The 15,603-nt window shown below is 52.4% G+C and overlaps 5 protein-coding genes across 5 annotated transcripts; 3 read left to right on the top strand and 2 right to left on the bottom strand.

The window, feature by feature from the left end:
- Nucleotides 1-559: 559 nt before the first annotated feature.
- On the bottom strand, nt 560-2,229 carry J4E79_010120 (uncharacterized protein; the record flags this gene model as incomplete). Its single annotated transcript, XM_049358960.1, has 2 exons — nt 560-1,529; nt 1,580-2,229. 2 exons carry the CDS (start codon nt 2,227-2,229, stop codon nt 560-562), a joined length of 1,620 nt encoding a protein of 539 aa, XP_049206693.1.
- A 705-nt stretch (nt 2,230-2,934) lies between these two features.
- J4E79_010119 (uncharacterized protein) lies at nt 2,935-4,794 on the bottom strand (the record flags this gene model as incomplete). Its single annotated transcript, XM_049358959.1, has 1 exon — nt 2,935-4,794. One exon carries the CDS (start codon nt 4,792-4,794, stop codon nt 2,935-2,937), a length of 1,860 nt encoding a protein of 619 aa, XP_049206692.1.
- Nucleotides 4,795-5,148: 354 nt separating this feature from the next.
- J4E79_010118 (uncharacterized protein) lies at nt 5,149-6,126 on the top strand (the record flags this gene model as incomplete). The annotated part of the gene is made up of 3 exons (XM_049358958.1): nt 5,149-5,332; nt 5,439-5,671; nt 5,719-6,126. The coding sequence occupies 3 exons, from the start codon at nt 5,149-5,151 to the stop codon at nt 6,124-6,126; spliced, it is 825 nt and encodes a 274-aa protein (XP_049206691.1).
- Nucleotides 6,127-7,005: 879 nt separating this feature from the next.
- J4E79_010117 (uncharacterized protein) lies at nt 7,006-8,534 on the top strand (the record flags this gene model as incomplete). The annotated part of the gene is made up of 8 exons (XM_049358957.1): nt 7,006-7,031; nt 7,092-7,465; nt 7,523-7,715; nt 7,771-7,800; nt 7,855-8,209; nt 8,323-8,342; nt 8,395-8,430; nt 8,480-8,534. The coding sequence occupies 8 exons, from the start codon at nt 7,006-7,008 to the stop codon at nt 8,532-8,534; spliced, it is 1,089 nt and encodes a 362-aa protein (XP_049206690.1).
- Nucleotides 8,535-9,672: 1,138 nt separating this feature from the next.
- Nucleotides 9,673-11,142, top strand: J4E79_010116 (uncharacterized protein; the record flags this gene model as incomplete). The annotated part of the gene is made up of 3 exons (XM_049358956.1): nt 9,673-9,717; nt 9,823-10,243; nt 10,469-11,142. 3 exons carry the CDS (start codon nt 9,673-9,675, stop codon nt 11,140-11,142), a joined length of 1,140 nt encoding a protein of 379 aa, XP_049206689.1.
- Between the last annotated feature and the right edge of the window lie 4,461 nt (nt 11,143-15,603).

Here is a 15,603-nt window from a genome sequence, read left to right as displayed (position 1 = left end):
CGAAGCAGCGCAAACTGACGTTCGGACGCTCCCGAAGACAGCGCGAGTGTCGTTGTCGTCCAATGTACCACAGACCGTGCAATCTGACTGGCCCCAACCCGTCTGCCAATCCAAGCGCCCATACTATCAAACGTTGCACCCGGAAACGCTCTCGTGGAGAAAATTTCCAGCCCTACCCATAGTCGTCCTTGAGCCTCATGGTCTATTAAGCGCCCATATCCACCCCTAAGCGGAAGTATTAGCCTTTAGCATGATCACCAAATATAGCCCAGACGAGCCGAAACCGGCTGGGTAATGGCCGTTAATTGCCTGAAAGCGGAGCTTAACTGTCAAACGTGCCTGGGGCTAGTATTGCTTCATCGAGCGCTGACAGCGGATTGGCGCGAGGTTTGGCAGCCCTCATTTCAGTTTCATAAGCTTCGCAAGAGCCTCATCCGATGTCATGATGGTCATGCCTTGTTCTAGGCGCCTACGTACATTCGCCGTCATCTTCGGCGACCGAAAAGAAACTACCCGTCGCATTCTCCTTGCCCGCCTGAACTGTCATCATGCCAGGTAGTTACCGCTCGTGTGATTGCGACTCCACCGACTCGGTCCACCACTTTTTCCAGTCGACAACCTGGCGCTTCGTTCGAGCGTCTTCGGCCGCGAAAACCATGGCATGGCTCCGGAACGCTTCCTCAAGGTCGCATCCGAGGAACTTCCGCTGAGCGTCTGACGCGGGCATGGCGCCAGAGTCTACAGCGTTAACCGCCATGAGGAATTGTCGCGCAAGCCCCTCGTCTCCGCCCCCGTGACCGCCGCCTGCGAGATGAGGGCTGTGAGTTTTGGTTTGCCCAGTGGAGAAGTTGTGTACTTTGATGTTGGTGCTGTCGTACTCAATCTCACCCTTCGTGCCGTAGATGCGACCCCGCCGTTCGCACTGCTTCTCTGTGAATGCGACCATGTGGAACTGCGCAGTCTTTGCGCCCCGGCCATGCAGCATGGGAGTGCCATTATCGTCCTTTCCGACTGGATCATCGTCCCAAGTAATAGTCACCATCTGGTCATCACAGACATCGTTGTCCGACTCCCAGACGCATCGCCCAAACCATGGACGTCGTTCAACTTCACCAATCGGTGTCTCATTGCTATAGTCTTCAGCCAGGTCTTTGAGAAGCTGCTTCCCAGCTGCCTCTTTACCCGAAGTCTTGTAGATGTCTTCGATTTCCGGGTTCACAATCTTGACTGGCCAGTCTGCGTTGCCGTTGTTCAGGTGCCTTTCGAGATAGATCTTCTTTGCACTGTAGTCACAATCTGGCTCGTACATGCAGGACAGACAGTTTGTGGCCGAACCCGCTGCTCTCGGCTTGCGCTCTTTACGGAAGAATGTGCGGGACCCCGTAGATATGATATATGAGGGTAGATGAGGTGTCGCATTCTCGGCATTCGGGCCAGGTGAGCAGAGCATCCACATGAGGAAGTCGATGTCATGGCAGGACTTTGTGAGAAGAGATGGCGCAGTCTTGGATTCCTTCCTCCAGTTACCCCTGCGTTCGTTAGCATCAAAGTTCAAAGGAAACAGAGAAGAATTCTATACCTGACGTAGGAGTGGCTGAAATGCCACCAACCAACAGGCTCAACATGCTCAATACTCAACACATCACCAATGACATCCTTCTCCAACACCAGATGTCTCAGCAACATGTTATGCGGTGAGTACCGCAGCACATGGCAAATACCGAAGATCGTCTCTTTTGCCTCGCCTGTACCGACCGGTGCCTTGAGTGCCCTGTACATCCTCATGCAGCTATCCAATCTCGTACTCATTGGCTTCTCACACGAGATATGCACGCCCATATCTGCGATACCGCAGACGACTTCTTCATGCATTTCATCAAGTACGCATACGAACACTGCATTGATGCCCTTCTCCACGTCGTGACCAGCACTTTCTTGCTCTCTTCTCTTCACCTCGTACTCTTTCCATTCCTTCCAACCGCGGAATGCTTGGTGATTTTTGGCCTCACCTCCATCACCCCAGATGAACTTGCGACCAAACTCAGTGCGTTTGTAGTCATTGGGTTCGCATACTGCTGCGACGATGGAGTTTGTTGAAGAAAGAGCGGCCTCGGCATACGCAGTGCCGCGACTTCCTGCGCCGATGATGAGGACGCGGGGTGGGTCGGTGAAGGTCTGCTTTCCTACGGCTTGGAGGAAGGCGCCTTCGTCTGCTTCGAGGCTTGGCATGTCGCTTATATCGGTTGAAGCTTGGATTGTAATGAGGAAGGAACGGTTTAGAGTAATACCAGCGACTAATACAATGCAGAGGCTGATCGTTATAATTGTTGTTGCTCGAAATCTGAATGCAAATTGAGGAGCCTGATGAAAGACAGCTTAGTGCTAGAATCAATTCAACAGTGCTCGTACTTTTGTGCTTGCTAGTCTTGGTCTACCCGTTGCGATTGGGCGCGTTTTGGGCGATCCGAAAGGCCCAAAGACGAGCAGATGTGTGTTGCGATTCCCTTTCCAGGTGACCGGTCAACACAGATGAGGGGAAGTGTGGTGTCAAACTACGAGCGTAGCATCGATGTCGTTGCATTGCAGGCTGGGCATCCTGACCATTGGTGGTTATCGTTGGGGAAGGAGCGCCACGTGGGGTCTGACCAATGATATCATCGCTGATAAAGCCACGAGACAGAGGTAGCATTCACGACGCATGGCCAACGTGAGTGGTATAGGGAAGTGCGCATAGATATGAGTGCAGAGAAACGATGATTGAGGTTACAGCTTGCGTCAATTACATTATGTAACACGTTCTTCATTCGTGTCTCGCTTTCATAGCGAGTGATATCTAATCCAGGCTTTTCTGCTGCATCACCACTACTGGTATCGCTCCGAATTGCAGTGCCGCATGCCTGTCGTTCCTTTATACATTAGCCAACCAGACCTGGCTCAGACTTTGTTCAGCTCGTAAAATAGTAAATACACATCCTTCTGCATGTTCAAGACCTCGGATGTCTTACTCTCCTTGATCTTGTCGTCGCTTATACGCCACCACCTATTGCTTGTCTTCTTCGATTTGCGTCGTAGAGGATTCGACTCTTTTATTGATGAGGCCTTCTCCGATGCTCGCTCTTTCAGCGATCGCACACTCCTCGTACGTGACAAGGAATCGCTGCCGGTGCCTGTTTCGGTGGAAGAGGATGCCATTTGTAGTGGATCAGACTCGGACATGCGCGGTGCGGAAGTTGGTGCAGGCCCTCTTGAGGACGCAGGCATGGTCTCTTGTGAGGACAGCGACCGTGTTGAGGGAGAGTTTAGTGTGGGTGTGGACGGGACTGGTGACCCGCGGTCGATGGTGTTGGGAAGATTAAGTGCTGATATGCGCGGGCTTTGTATGGCTGAAGGCGCTACCGATGGTGCTGCTGACGGGTATGGGCTGGCTTGCCGGCTGTATGCGCCTTCAGTACCAAGTGTCGCATTTGTGGAGAACGGAAGAGGCTGGACTTGACGACGAAAGGATTCGTAGTGACCGCTATTATGACTGCCTTTGTGTGTGACCATTCCGAGAAGCCTGTAGTTCTTCCGGTGTAGTATTCCGCCCAATGGTAAAGCTTCGGGGAAGGCAACCTTGGCGAGATTCTTCGTCGAGGCAGCACCGATGGCGAATGTCGATCGCGACAGATGTATCGCAAGAACCTTGGGGAATTGCGAAATGTACATGTGGCGCGCTATGCGACGCTTGGGTGCCTGGCTGGAGTCCGGAAGCTCAACGCCCTCAGGCGGGTTCTCAGGATCATCCTCTAACGCTTGTCGGATCTTCGCGATGTCTGACTGCAGCAGGGCCTGTGCATCCGAATCCGTTGCTCGCGAGAGCTGGTGGTCTTTGCTCCTCAGCGCGTGTTCCAGCCGGCAGCGCTCGCACTTGAAGTCGTCTATGTATTCAACCTTGAGCATTCCGTCGAGACAGGCGTTGAGGGAGGTGGAGGAGGCTTGGGGTACGTTGAGTGTCAGGGTGACAAAGGTCGATACGGAAGGCTTCGGCTTGAAGTGACATGTCTGGCACTCAATCTGTGATTCAATCTTGCCCTCGAACGGGAAGCCCTCCTCATCCGCGGGTGCTTCATCGTCCTCCGGATCTTCTAGACCATGGCTACCAGAACCCTCAGGGGGTGCCGCGCCGAACTGACGTTCAATGTCCCTCCTTTCCGACGCGCCGTCTTCGGTTGTGATCGTGGCGCCTGCCCGTGTCGCTTGTCGCCTGGCCTTTCCGCCGGCGTGGTACTCGTCGCATAGGCGCTCGGTGACGATCTGGAGAAATTCTTGCGCGTCTTGCTGTTGCCGGCTAATGCGGGTGCCGAATGCGTGCTCGAGCGATCGAATGAAGGGCTGGGGAGATATGGTCTTCTTGTATATGGGTCGCTCGTTCAGCCGGTCGAGAATCTCCTTTAGTCCATGGGTGAGGATGCCGCGCTGCAGGCCCTCTAGCTTTGCGGGCCTTGCGGTCCCTGTCTCGGCGTTGAGCCTTTCAGGGTCCACATCATAAACTTCGGGACCGTCGAGCATGCGCCTATGCGTCTCTCTTATGAGATATATGCGCAGGTCTGGCAAGCCGGCGAGCGCCTGCAGCACCGAATTGATGAAGCAGTCGTTCGCGGCATTGCTGAGGCCGACTACGCCCTTCTTCTTGCCGCTGGCTGCATTGGCGTCGTCGTCGAGGAAATATGTCGGGCCAAAGACATAGACGAGGGTAATGGCGGCGAGGGAGGCTCCTGCGGCGTAGGTTGCAATTGTGAGGGGCTTCTCAGGCATCTTGCGGCGCTTGTCACTTCCGCTACCGCGGGATTGGATGGAGAAACTGGGGTCGTGTAGGGTGTCGCGAACGCTGTGCTCGGTCGTGCTAAGGTTGTACGGCGAAGATGCTATGGGAATGGCGTAGGGTGTGTCCGACTGCTGCAGAAGCCATGGTCTGACTGCTGGCCAGCTTGGGATATTGCGCTGGCCGTCATCTGTCGTTTGCTTGTGAGGCGGGCGCAAAGTATGCCGAGCCTACGGCAAGTAGCACCGGCCACTCGCACCTTCCGCCCTCCGCCGCAAGGATCTCCACATCTGGTGGACGTCGTGCATTTTTCTTGAGATTAATCCAATCTCACCACGACACGCGCAATGGCTTCGCTGAGGACGTCCACGCTGCTCCCGCAGTGCACGTCATGCATCAGGAGGGTGACGCGGCAGAATTTGGACGTCTGGGGGTCCCAGCAGACTCGCAGCATCTCCAAGAAGGCGAAGGAGGCAGAGCGCAACATCATCGTGAAGCTGCTGAAGGATGTGCCAAGATTTGGTCGCGCAGGTACGATGCAGCTACTGCACGAGTTTGACATGTGCGCTCTGGCAAGCCACTGAAGCTGTCAAACTGACCACAAACATCACCAGTCACTATGGCTAATACGATCAAGGCTCATATGTCCCCCTCAACCCGTCTCTCATGCGCAACCGATGGTTCCCCGCACGCGTCGCCGACTATGTACCCGCTACCCAGATGAAGCAGCTCAAGGCGCAGGACGTGGACATGGCTCGTGACTTCACATATGGTGTACGACTGAATCTGGAGGAGGTTGAGGAAGAGGAGGACGACTTCGCGAAGCAACCGAAACACTACGTGCGGCCGATTGAGATCAACGTGCTCAGCGTATGTTCATATCGAACCGCCATTGCTACTCATACTAACAAAGGCAGGCTGAACGATCTATGGAACTCCTCGACGCCTTCGTACCACCCACGATCGACTTCTACCGCCAACGGATCGAGCAAGAGAGCCAGTCCAGAGACCGCATGGGTGCTTCTGGTGCGGCAGACATCTTGACCGCAGCCGCAATGGGCAAGAAGGCAAATGTAGACGCCATCTACGGATCCGTCTCGAGTGCAGATCTGGTTGCAACCATAAGGGGAGCGCTCGCCCACAACGACGAGGCGGCTCGCGTCATACTGAACGAGGCGGACGTCAAGTTCCTTTCAGGGCATGAGGAGGGCGACACATCGCGAGTGAAGCAGTTGGGCACATTCAAGGTGGAGATACGGTTACCTGGCGTAGAGGAGCCTATGGTGAGGAACATCCGAGTCAGGGCGAAGACATCGGATTCATGAGGCTGCATCAGCCGGCTGTTACGAGCCCCAGACCCCAACCTCGGACATCTGGAGGCCCAGACCACACCTTCCGAGGATTCCTCCGCCTCGCTGTAAAGATATACCTGTGCCATCCATGTCACGTAGAATTCCGCATATCGGAAAAATCAGACAACGCCTCAATCACGATCACGATATCGCGCATGTGTACAATCCAGCATCATCAGAGTGACTTCATTGGTGGGACCTGGCGCATGCCTGGACGGTGCTGAGTAACATGGAAGAAGTGGCTGGCTCGGTAATTCGAGGCGTAAAGCGACAGCGTTTTGCGGCGAGACTCGGGCAACATGTCACCTGTGGACTGCGATGATGCTTCACCGAGCTAATGTGAAAAAGACAGCCCACTTTACTTCCGCGCTGCCGAGCGAAAGCGGCCCCGCCATGACTTCAGAGCGCGGCCGTGAAGCATCATCGTCTATCAGACCAGGCGCATGTCACTGCGCACTGCCATCACCCACGGTTGGGAGTGCAGTGATTCAGCGCAGCGCCATCACGGTGTGAAAAGAATTTGACAAACCAAAGGTCATGGTATCGGATATAGCGTATCGGGACTTTTGTGGGGTGATGTTTGCTTTTACTCGAGCGCGGGTAGGTCGACTTTGGGTGAGGGAAGCTGGCGCGACGCTGCGCGCTGCGTCACTGCTGCGGTCATTACAGTAGCGGGGTGGTTTTTGTGGTCCGGTAACCCCACTACCATGTTTGAACTTTAACTAGATAGCTCTCAACACTGCGCAAACTTCTCTCTCCATACCACACCTTCCTACAATTTCAGACACTGAATTGTACTCTCCATTCTACACTCAAACTTATACCCAATACATACCCGATACAACAACCAACATGGCTTCCAAGGTTCTCAACGGCAAGTAAGTTACATCGACCCCGCTCGCATGATCGCGACCTGAAGCTAACATCTCCCCCTCTAGGACCGGTGTCATCTACGGTGAGGATGTCTACAACCTCTTCAAGCACGCCCAGGCCGAGGGCTACGCTATCCCCGCCATCAACGTCACCTCCTCCTCGACCGTCGTCGCTTCTCTCGAGGCCGCCCGCGACTCCAAGTCCCCCATCATCCTGCAGATGAGCCAGGGTGGTGCCGCATACTTCGCCGGAAAGGGCGTCGACAACAAGGACCAGAGCGCTTCCATCCAGGGAGCCATCGCTGGTGCCCACTACATCCGCGCCATTGCGCCCGCATACGGCATCCCAGTCGTTCTTCACACCGACCACTGCGCCAAGAAGCTTCTGCCATGGTTGGACGGCATGCTCGATGAGGACGAGAAGTTCTTCAAGGCCAATGGTAAGTTCTGGCTGTTCGAAGTGCATGGAGACAACTACTAACTTGGAATTTCTCTAGGCGTCCCCCTCTTCAGCTCCCACATGATCGATCTCTCAGAAGAGAGCAAGGAGGAGAACATCGCGACCACCAAGAAGTACTTGGAGCGTGCTGCTCCCATGAAGCAATTCCTCGAGATGGAAATCGGCATCACTGGTGGTGAGGAGGACGGTGTCAACAACGAGGACGTCGACAACAACAGCTTGTACACCCAGTATGTCAAGTTCCTCTATACGTCCCACTACAGGACCGTATTAACTCTTTTCTAGGCCAGAGGACATCTACGACATTTACAAGACGTAAGTTTTGACTGTTCGAACTTCATGTGAGACATATACTGACCTCTTACGCAGGCTGTCGGAAGTCTCTAAGTACTTCTCGATTGCTGCCGGCTTCGGAAACGTACACGGTGTCTACAAGCCCGGAAACGTCAAGCTCCGCCCTGAGCTCCTCCAGAAGCACCAGCAGTTCGTCAAGGAGAAGACCAACGCCAAGGACGACAAGCCCGTCTTCCTCGTCTTCCACGGTGGCAGTGGCAGCTCCGTCGATGACTTCCGTCAGGCTATCTCATACGGTGTCGTCAAGGTCAACCTCGACACAGATATGCAATGGGCTTACCTCTCCGGTGTCCGCGACTACGTACTGAACAAGAAGGAGTACCTGATGACTCAGGTCGGTAACCCAGATGGCGAGGACAAGCCCAACAAGGTAAGCAACCCCCCCTTTGCTCTGTACAGCTAGATACTAACATCTTCTAGAAATGTAAGTTTTGACTGTACGAAGTGCTTGTGAGACCTATACTGACTGCTTCATCCACGTAGGGTATGACCCAAGGGTTTGGGTAAGCTTCAACTGTACGACTTGCATATGAGACATATACTGACTTTGCGAAGGTTCGCGAGGGAGAAAAGACAATGTTGGTGGCCCATGTGCGAGATGCTTGTGAGACAAATGCTGATTTCATACACCCTTCTCTAGGTCTCAACGCCTTAAAATCGCGTTGGATGATTTTTACACCGCCGGCAAGGCCTAAGAGGCCTCCCAACAGACAGACGCGGAGATGACTTCGCTCACTGGGAAACGGCGTTGTCGGATGGATATGAGGGGACGGCAGTGGCATGGACACAGTCTGGACGTGGTGCGATCATGGAGTTGAGGACAGAAAAGTGGCATGCCTGGACATAGAAGCTGATGAACGCTACGAAAGTCTCCTCGAGAGAATAAGATTTCAGTATCCTCATATTTGGGGCCTTTGGTGCAATGATCTCCCCTTCCATGTTCCAGCCTCGAGATGGTTCTGTTATTGAAGACCGCAAGTACACAGTGGAAATATTCAATATGGCATGCTGAAGTACACTATGCCGAAATGGGAGAGTGGTTGAAGTATGACTCCCCATGTCCTTACTCAGGTTGCTGAGTCTGACACCGCAAAGTGGCTCTGGTCGAGTTCTGTTGTGTGAATGGATGCAAACAATTTGTCATTTCATGTACTTCAAGTGCTCGAATACACAGCGTCTTACCGCTTGTGCTTATGGGCGTAGTTAGCAGAGTGGCATGATCGACTTGACGATGATATCGAAGGTCAACATGTTATCTCTAGACATCATCGAGCAACTGTGTGTGCAAAGATTTGGATGTCCGTATTCGTTTCGATGCATTCATCTATAACATACCCTCACGTCAACCTAGGAAAAACCTGAACAGGTCTGCAGCCTACATGAACATAGAAAACTGCAAAGTAGGTGCCCTAACGTCGATGTAGGCTCCAGACCTGTTCGGGGCTTTTCCTTATATGAGATGCCCTCGTAGCCATGCAGCCCACCGCAACGTGCCGGATGTCATGCTCGACGCGTGGGAACCCCAATGCGGCCTAGTTCAGCCCTACCGGCAGCGCGTCCTTGAAATCCCGAGCATGACATCACATCGTCGAGCCTATGTCGCAATGCGCTTTCCCAAACTACGCGCAAACGATGCACATCATGGCAAACCCAGAAGCAGGTTGCGTGGCAGCTACTGCCCGCGTCGAGTACTTATGTCGGCACCCCTCCTGGCTTCTTGTCCACGATTACTCTCAACACACACCTTGATACACCAACCTATACGCGTTTCTCCACAACTACACAAGCTCCTCAACTGCTATCCATAATACACCTAATACTCACATATCCAACATGACTCTGGGCGACTCTATCCGCAAGGGTGTGGGCATGGTTCACGTAAGTTAGCTCTATCCCTGCGATGCATGTGCCTAGCTCAACATCGTCGCTTTACTCTAATCTCTCAAGTTACCTCGACATCGAACTCATGCTAATAAGATGTAGGGAACTGGCGAGGCCATCCGAGGCAACGCAATGTCCATGGTCGACGAAGCGAGCGGCGATAAAGCGAGCGCAACCAAGAACCAGGAGATTGCCAACAAGGGAGTCGACGAGTGGGATCGAGGCTACCGAGGCCACCCTGCCGACGCCGGTGTCACTCCTGCTGACGCCGATGCCCACCGCGAACGCATGAACACGACTGGTACCACGGCCACAAACTACGGCTCGCACAACTCGAACATTGGCAACAAGGTCGATCCCAGGTACGACTCTGACCTCGACCACAGAGGTACTGCGACCGACTCTACAAACGCTGGACCGCATTCCACAAACGTTGGCAACAAGATGGACCCGCGCTTCGACTCAGACGTAGACCACCGCGCTGATCCTACATCCAAAGTTGGCGGTACGGGCTACGAGACGCGTAGATAGACGATACACTGAGCACTTCAACATCAATATACCCTTTTCCTCGTACCTACCGATCCTTTTCGATTTGTTCTCGCTGACGTCACAGCTCATGCTCGCTCATTACTTCATACAGCGCAGAAAGATGGCACAGGTGAGATTGAGTATTCCGAACGACGACATATACTACACGAACTCCTTGTCTCAGCACTTTTTCCAAATCAATACTGATGCTGTATAGCCGAGAAAGACTTTGCCGAATGGCAGCCATCGCAAGGCTTCGACGACGCCTGGCACCCACCACACGAGTCCCAGCATGACCCAAACCCTCCACACGAACATCGCGGTTCAATCGGCGGCTCATCCGGATTAGAGGCTGCGAACAAGCTCGATCCCGTGTTCACCGTCGGATCGGACGAAGAATCGATGAAGTACACGGATCACCCCAACATTCACCGTCTCCGCGGCTCGATAAGTGGCGCTTCAGGTCTCGAGGCTGCTCAGAAGCTTGATCCACCTGAGCAGGCGACACCGTATATGCCAGACGAAGTATCGGCTCGTGGCCCCGGCTACAGCCAACCCGACCCGTCCTACCACCAACCGAAACCTACGCATCAAAGCAGCGTTTTGAACATGCTTGATAAGGACGTCGAACCAGAACAATACCCGCCTCCGAACCGCGCTACCACAGAGCCTGCACCGCAGTACACTGACGGGTCTGAGAACTCAGCAGATTCGGGAAGGTACTCGCCCGACTCAGACGACGAACTCCATCGCATATCTCGCCGCCGAAGCCGTAAGTTCACTCTCCGCAGGCTGTCACATATTTTCGTTGAAGGTGGCTCGCCACATGTCTTTCGCAAAGGTGCTCAGCGCGCAGCAGCCTCGGCGTGCGCTTATGCTAATAGACTGTGATCTTCAGATGCAAGAGTGGATCCACCCAGTACTACGAGGGGCGAGCCGAGATCGACGACGAACCCTCATAAGAGTGATCTGATGAATAGGTTGGACCCTAGGATTGATCGTGCTGCGGTGAAGAGATCGAAGAAGAGTGATTGCATTTGAGAGAGCGTGGCTGCTGAGTCCTAGTGGGCTACCGCAGAGGCGGGTTACTGAGCTGTGACGTGATGCTATAGACACATCAATGACACAATGAATTTCTAGTCTACTGTTCCTGTATCCGTACCGACTGGACAAGCTGGAGACATTGCGACCACGACCATTGACGTTTACGAGCAATTACGAGGAATAACCATGGTGATGATCAGCATCATCGACTCGATACTGGAATCTTATGATATTACATATCGCTAAGACTGTCACATGTCTTTTTTCCGAGGGTTTCTAGCTCCACTCGATACACTCTGCAGCTATACACCACACCGCAGGATTCTTTCAACTCAGCCGAATGCACATGTATTCTTCAACGCTGCTCAACCGAACAACATGGAACAGGAAAGTTCTGGCTTTTGTTCTGCTTCTCCTAGTATGTCCTAAGCTTGTGTGTTGAGGCACAGCTATGACAAGTATTCTGAGGCATTATGCTACTCTTCGTGATGTGAAGCGATAGGAGAATCATGTCATTTGGACTTTGTATCTTTTATGAGAGGGAGAACAAGATCCATGAATACAGAGTTTAGAATCTTTCGGTTTTTTTGGAGGCACACATATGTGCCGGGTCTGCTATATTTCGATGGATATGGAGTTTTTGGTGTTGTGTTTCGTCGAGCAAGTGTAGCGATGGCAGAAGAGGAAGTAGGAGCATGATAATCTATGGCTTTTGTTTGAACGAGGGACACTTTCATGCACCGTTCGATGATGTCTTTTGGTTATTCTCAATCATAGAGCATGAATATTGATTCTTGGTGTTTAGACTCTGGCAGAGCCGAGAGACCAGATCATGATATTCTGGATGTCAGGTTTTGAGTCGAAGTCGCACAACATAATTCTCCATTGTGTTTCTTTTTGGTCCTGGACTGCATGGCTATGAAGTGAGAGATTTTGAATACCACGCTTGCTTTTGGAGGAAAGAGCGGGAAGACAGTCATCAGTCGGGTATGATGACACTTTTGGTTGCGCAGTCCAGAGACAGCAGGAACATTTTGCTATAGAGGAGAAACTTTGGTACAAAAACACCACATGGAACTTCGAGCGTTTTGTTTTGGTAAAACACTGACGAGGTGCATGTCGATGAAGGAAGGAAGGAGGAAGTGGAAGTGGTAGTTTTTATACACGGGAGAAGCGACGGTCATGTTCTTTTTCCACGGACAGTTTCGTTATTTTTGGGAAAGAAGGACAAAGAACAGCGCAGACATGGGATCCACCCCCTCTGGTTTTAATAGCCGCGGGTCGTGAAATCGAAGTCATGGAGGGGTTGCCCGGGTCTCTCTGGTGGATCGATATAAGAAAAGTCTGCAGGTGTTTTGGACTTTGAGTCTTTTTGGTAGAGTGGAGGGGAGGAGCATAGAAGTCGGACATGAACCTTTTTGGTATTGTGTCCGGCGAGCGGAGAAGAGAGCCACATACGCGTGACATGCGGGGCTTTGGTTCGCAGACATCAAATGCGTTGCCCTTGTTTTTGGAGAAATGAAGGAAAGTTTTGGTAGTGATGGAAGAGCGAACGGGTGGCAGAACGCAAGCCTTTTATACCCGCTTCATTAGTGCCAAACGTCTACACGTGCGCATGACGATGATCGCGTCAATGTCAAGAAGATGATGACGACGTCGTCTCGTTCAAAGTATATCCGGTGATGGTACGTTTGCACGGTTGAGGTGTATGTAAAACAATGCGTTGTGGGCTGATATTAGAGAACACTAAAGATTAAACTACTACCAAAAGCTTTTCAACGTCAACCTCAAAGTACTGCAACGCATGCATACGTGCTCGCCCACAGGCCGGCGCACGTACTACCAACCGCTGGGTTCCACTTGACGAAATTCGCCGCACTGATCTTGTACTTTGCCGAAATAGACGAGCAATTATCTCCGCTGACGACGTAATGAAAAGCCTTGCAGCTTGTTGTCATACCCTGCTGATAAGGTGTAGGTGTTGAAACTCCGTTACCAGGGCGGGTCGAGGTGGCTGGAGCCTTCGTCGTAGTCGTGGGTGTGTGCCCGATGGTAGATACGCAGATGTACTGATTTACGTAGTCAGCAAGAGATCTATGGAGGCGCAAAGTACGAAAGTAACTCACAGTGTCGAGCCAAAGGCTACCGCAGTTTGAACCGATAGCGGGGTTCCAGGAGATGATCTGAGCGGAAGTGATGCCCTTCTCGGCTGAAATTTTGGCACACGTGTCGCCTGACTTCACCATGTAGAAACTATCGCAGTTACGGACCATGCCGTCCTGAACTGGGGCTGGAGTTGAGATACCGTTCCCTGTGGTTGTTGTACTGGGAGCTGCAGAAGTAGGTGTGTGGCCGATAATGCTAACACACGCGTATGCATTTGCCCAAAGACCGGCACAGTCGGAGCCAGCATTTGGATTCCAGGCAAGGAACTGAGCAGTGGAGATACCATTGGTTTTAGCAATGCTTTCGCAGTTGTCACCGCTGTTGACATAGTGGAATAAGTCGCAATTGGAGACGATGTCTGGTTGAAGCGGAGAGGGTGTCTCAATACCATTGGGAGGCTTCGTCGTTGCAGGCGGTGCGGTAATCGATGGCGACGTGACAAGTGTAGAAGAGTGGGTTGTAGTAACGGCCTTGGACGAAGAAGTATATGTGGCCTTAGATGACGAAGTAGTAGTAGGGAGTAGCATTGAGGAGGAGCTAAAAGAAGGCAGGCTTGGAGCAGGCTCATCCACAGTCTCCACGCAGTACGCCTTTCCAGCAACAAGACCACCACACTCAGCAGTGATGGAAGGATTCTGGCTTATGTCAATAAAGACAATCTTCAGATCTGGAGAGGATAGGCTTACCCAGCGACGGAACTCCTCGAGAGTGATGTAGTTCTCTGTCAAAAGTGAAGAGCAGTCTCTTTCCGAGTCCAGATCAATCCACCATGAGCAGTACTTGGTGGTTTCTCCATCATATGGAAGCGAAGGAGTAAATCCATCACGTTCCACAAAACGAGGTGCTGCCACTACGAGCGCAGCATGTAGAGCGCCGACGCTAAGAAGCAGGCTTGCTGGAGAAGACAGTAACAGCATCTCCCGATATCGGTGGTACAACTTATTGATGAAGATGACGTGGTTAGGTTCTTCTTTCACGCGTCACTGACAAGCAATGTCTTATATTTGCCGTCAGGTGGTAAGTATGTTCCACTCTGTGCTACGTACGAGAAGCTGCTTGCGAATTTACCCTGTCTCTGATTCTAGTGCGCCAGTCCAGAGTAGTCACCCGCGTATCTAGAGATGGGTCTATTGAGGCCCATGTTCATCATCCGTGAGGCCTATCTGTCGGCGGCCGAGTGTGCTGCAATCCATGGATGCCACCGGGAAAGCTCTGATGCGTCACTTGAGCGCTTCCTCTGCTAGGGTGACAGATTACCGGGTGTCGCCCAGTCACATCGCGTCGAGGCTGATCCAGCCTCAAATGATCAGAGTGCTCGTCAATTGCTCCATGGTGTGAGGTCTGCATATGCGCGGGTCTCGCATAGGCCCGACTCGCGCAATCATGTATACTGCAGGAGTTGAGTCCTAGTTCAGAAGGTCATATCCGATACAATACCTCAGCATGTTTAGTGCCCGATATTCCACCAGTGATGTTGATAAGCGCGCTCTTCATGTAGGGGTCGAAGTCTGGACAGGCCACGGATGTACCCGACCCCTGGGCTGTGTGCGCAGACGCGGGTACGCGGCACAGTGCAAGAGAGACTACCTCGAATACAGGAAAGATAACCTGGGGCGGAATTCCGTGTGGTCACCCACTTAGGTAGGTTGCTTCGTCGGCCAATATGGACAATTCACAGATTGGGGTGATAGTGTTCGCAGGCGTCTTGGCAGAAGAAGCCATTGTGAGGCTAGAAGCGGCGCACTGACTCTCGAGCACCATCAGAACAGGGAAGAGTCAAACGAGATGAGACTGGGGCGAAGCACTTTACCCCCGTACGCTATTACAGACTTTGAAGTTTGCGCAATGAGTGCGACTCAATGAGGCATTTTTGGCGCAAGATTTCCGACACCACTCAATATCGTGCAATAATAGCCAACATGTGTGATAGCATAAGTTATGTGCAGCCAAGATATGCAGCAGCCTCATATTGTATGGAATCAAAGACATCATATTCAGTTCAGCGCGATGGGATGTTGGAATCGATTTCAGGCTCATGGCGAACTTCAATTTACACTTTTTAGAGATTGAAGGGCAGTTTCAAGAGCAGATATGTGAATGGCGAATATGATCATGATTGATCAACCTTTACATAGCCCACAA

The sequence above is a fragment of the Alternaria viburni genome, assembly GCF_023758015.1.
Source record: "Alternaria viburni strain BMP 2772 chromosome Unknown scaffold_28, whole genome shotgun sequence".
In the NCBI taxonomy this organism is placed as follows: domain Eukaryota; kingdom Fungi; phylum Ascomycota; class Dothideomycetes; order Pleosporales; family Pleosporaceae; genus Alternaria; species Alternaria viburni.
The sequence above is the reverse complement of the archived record's forward strand: the minus strand, read 5'-3'. Positions and strand labels throughout refer to the sequence as shown.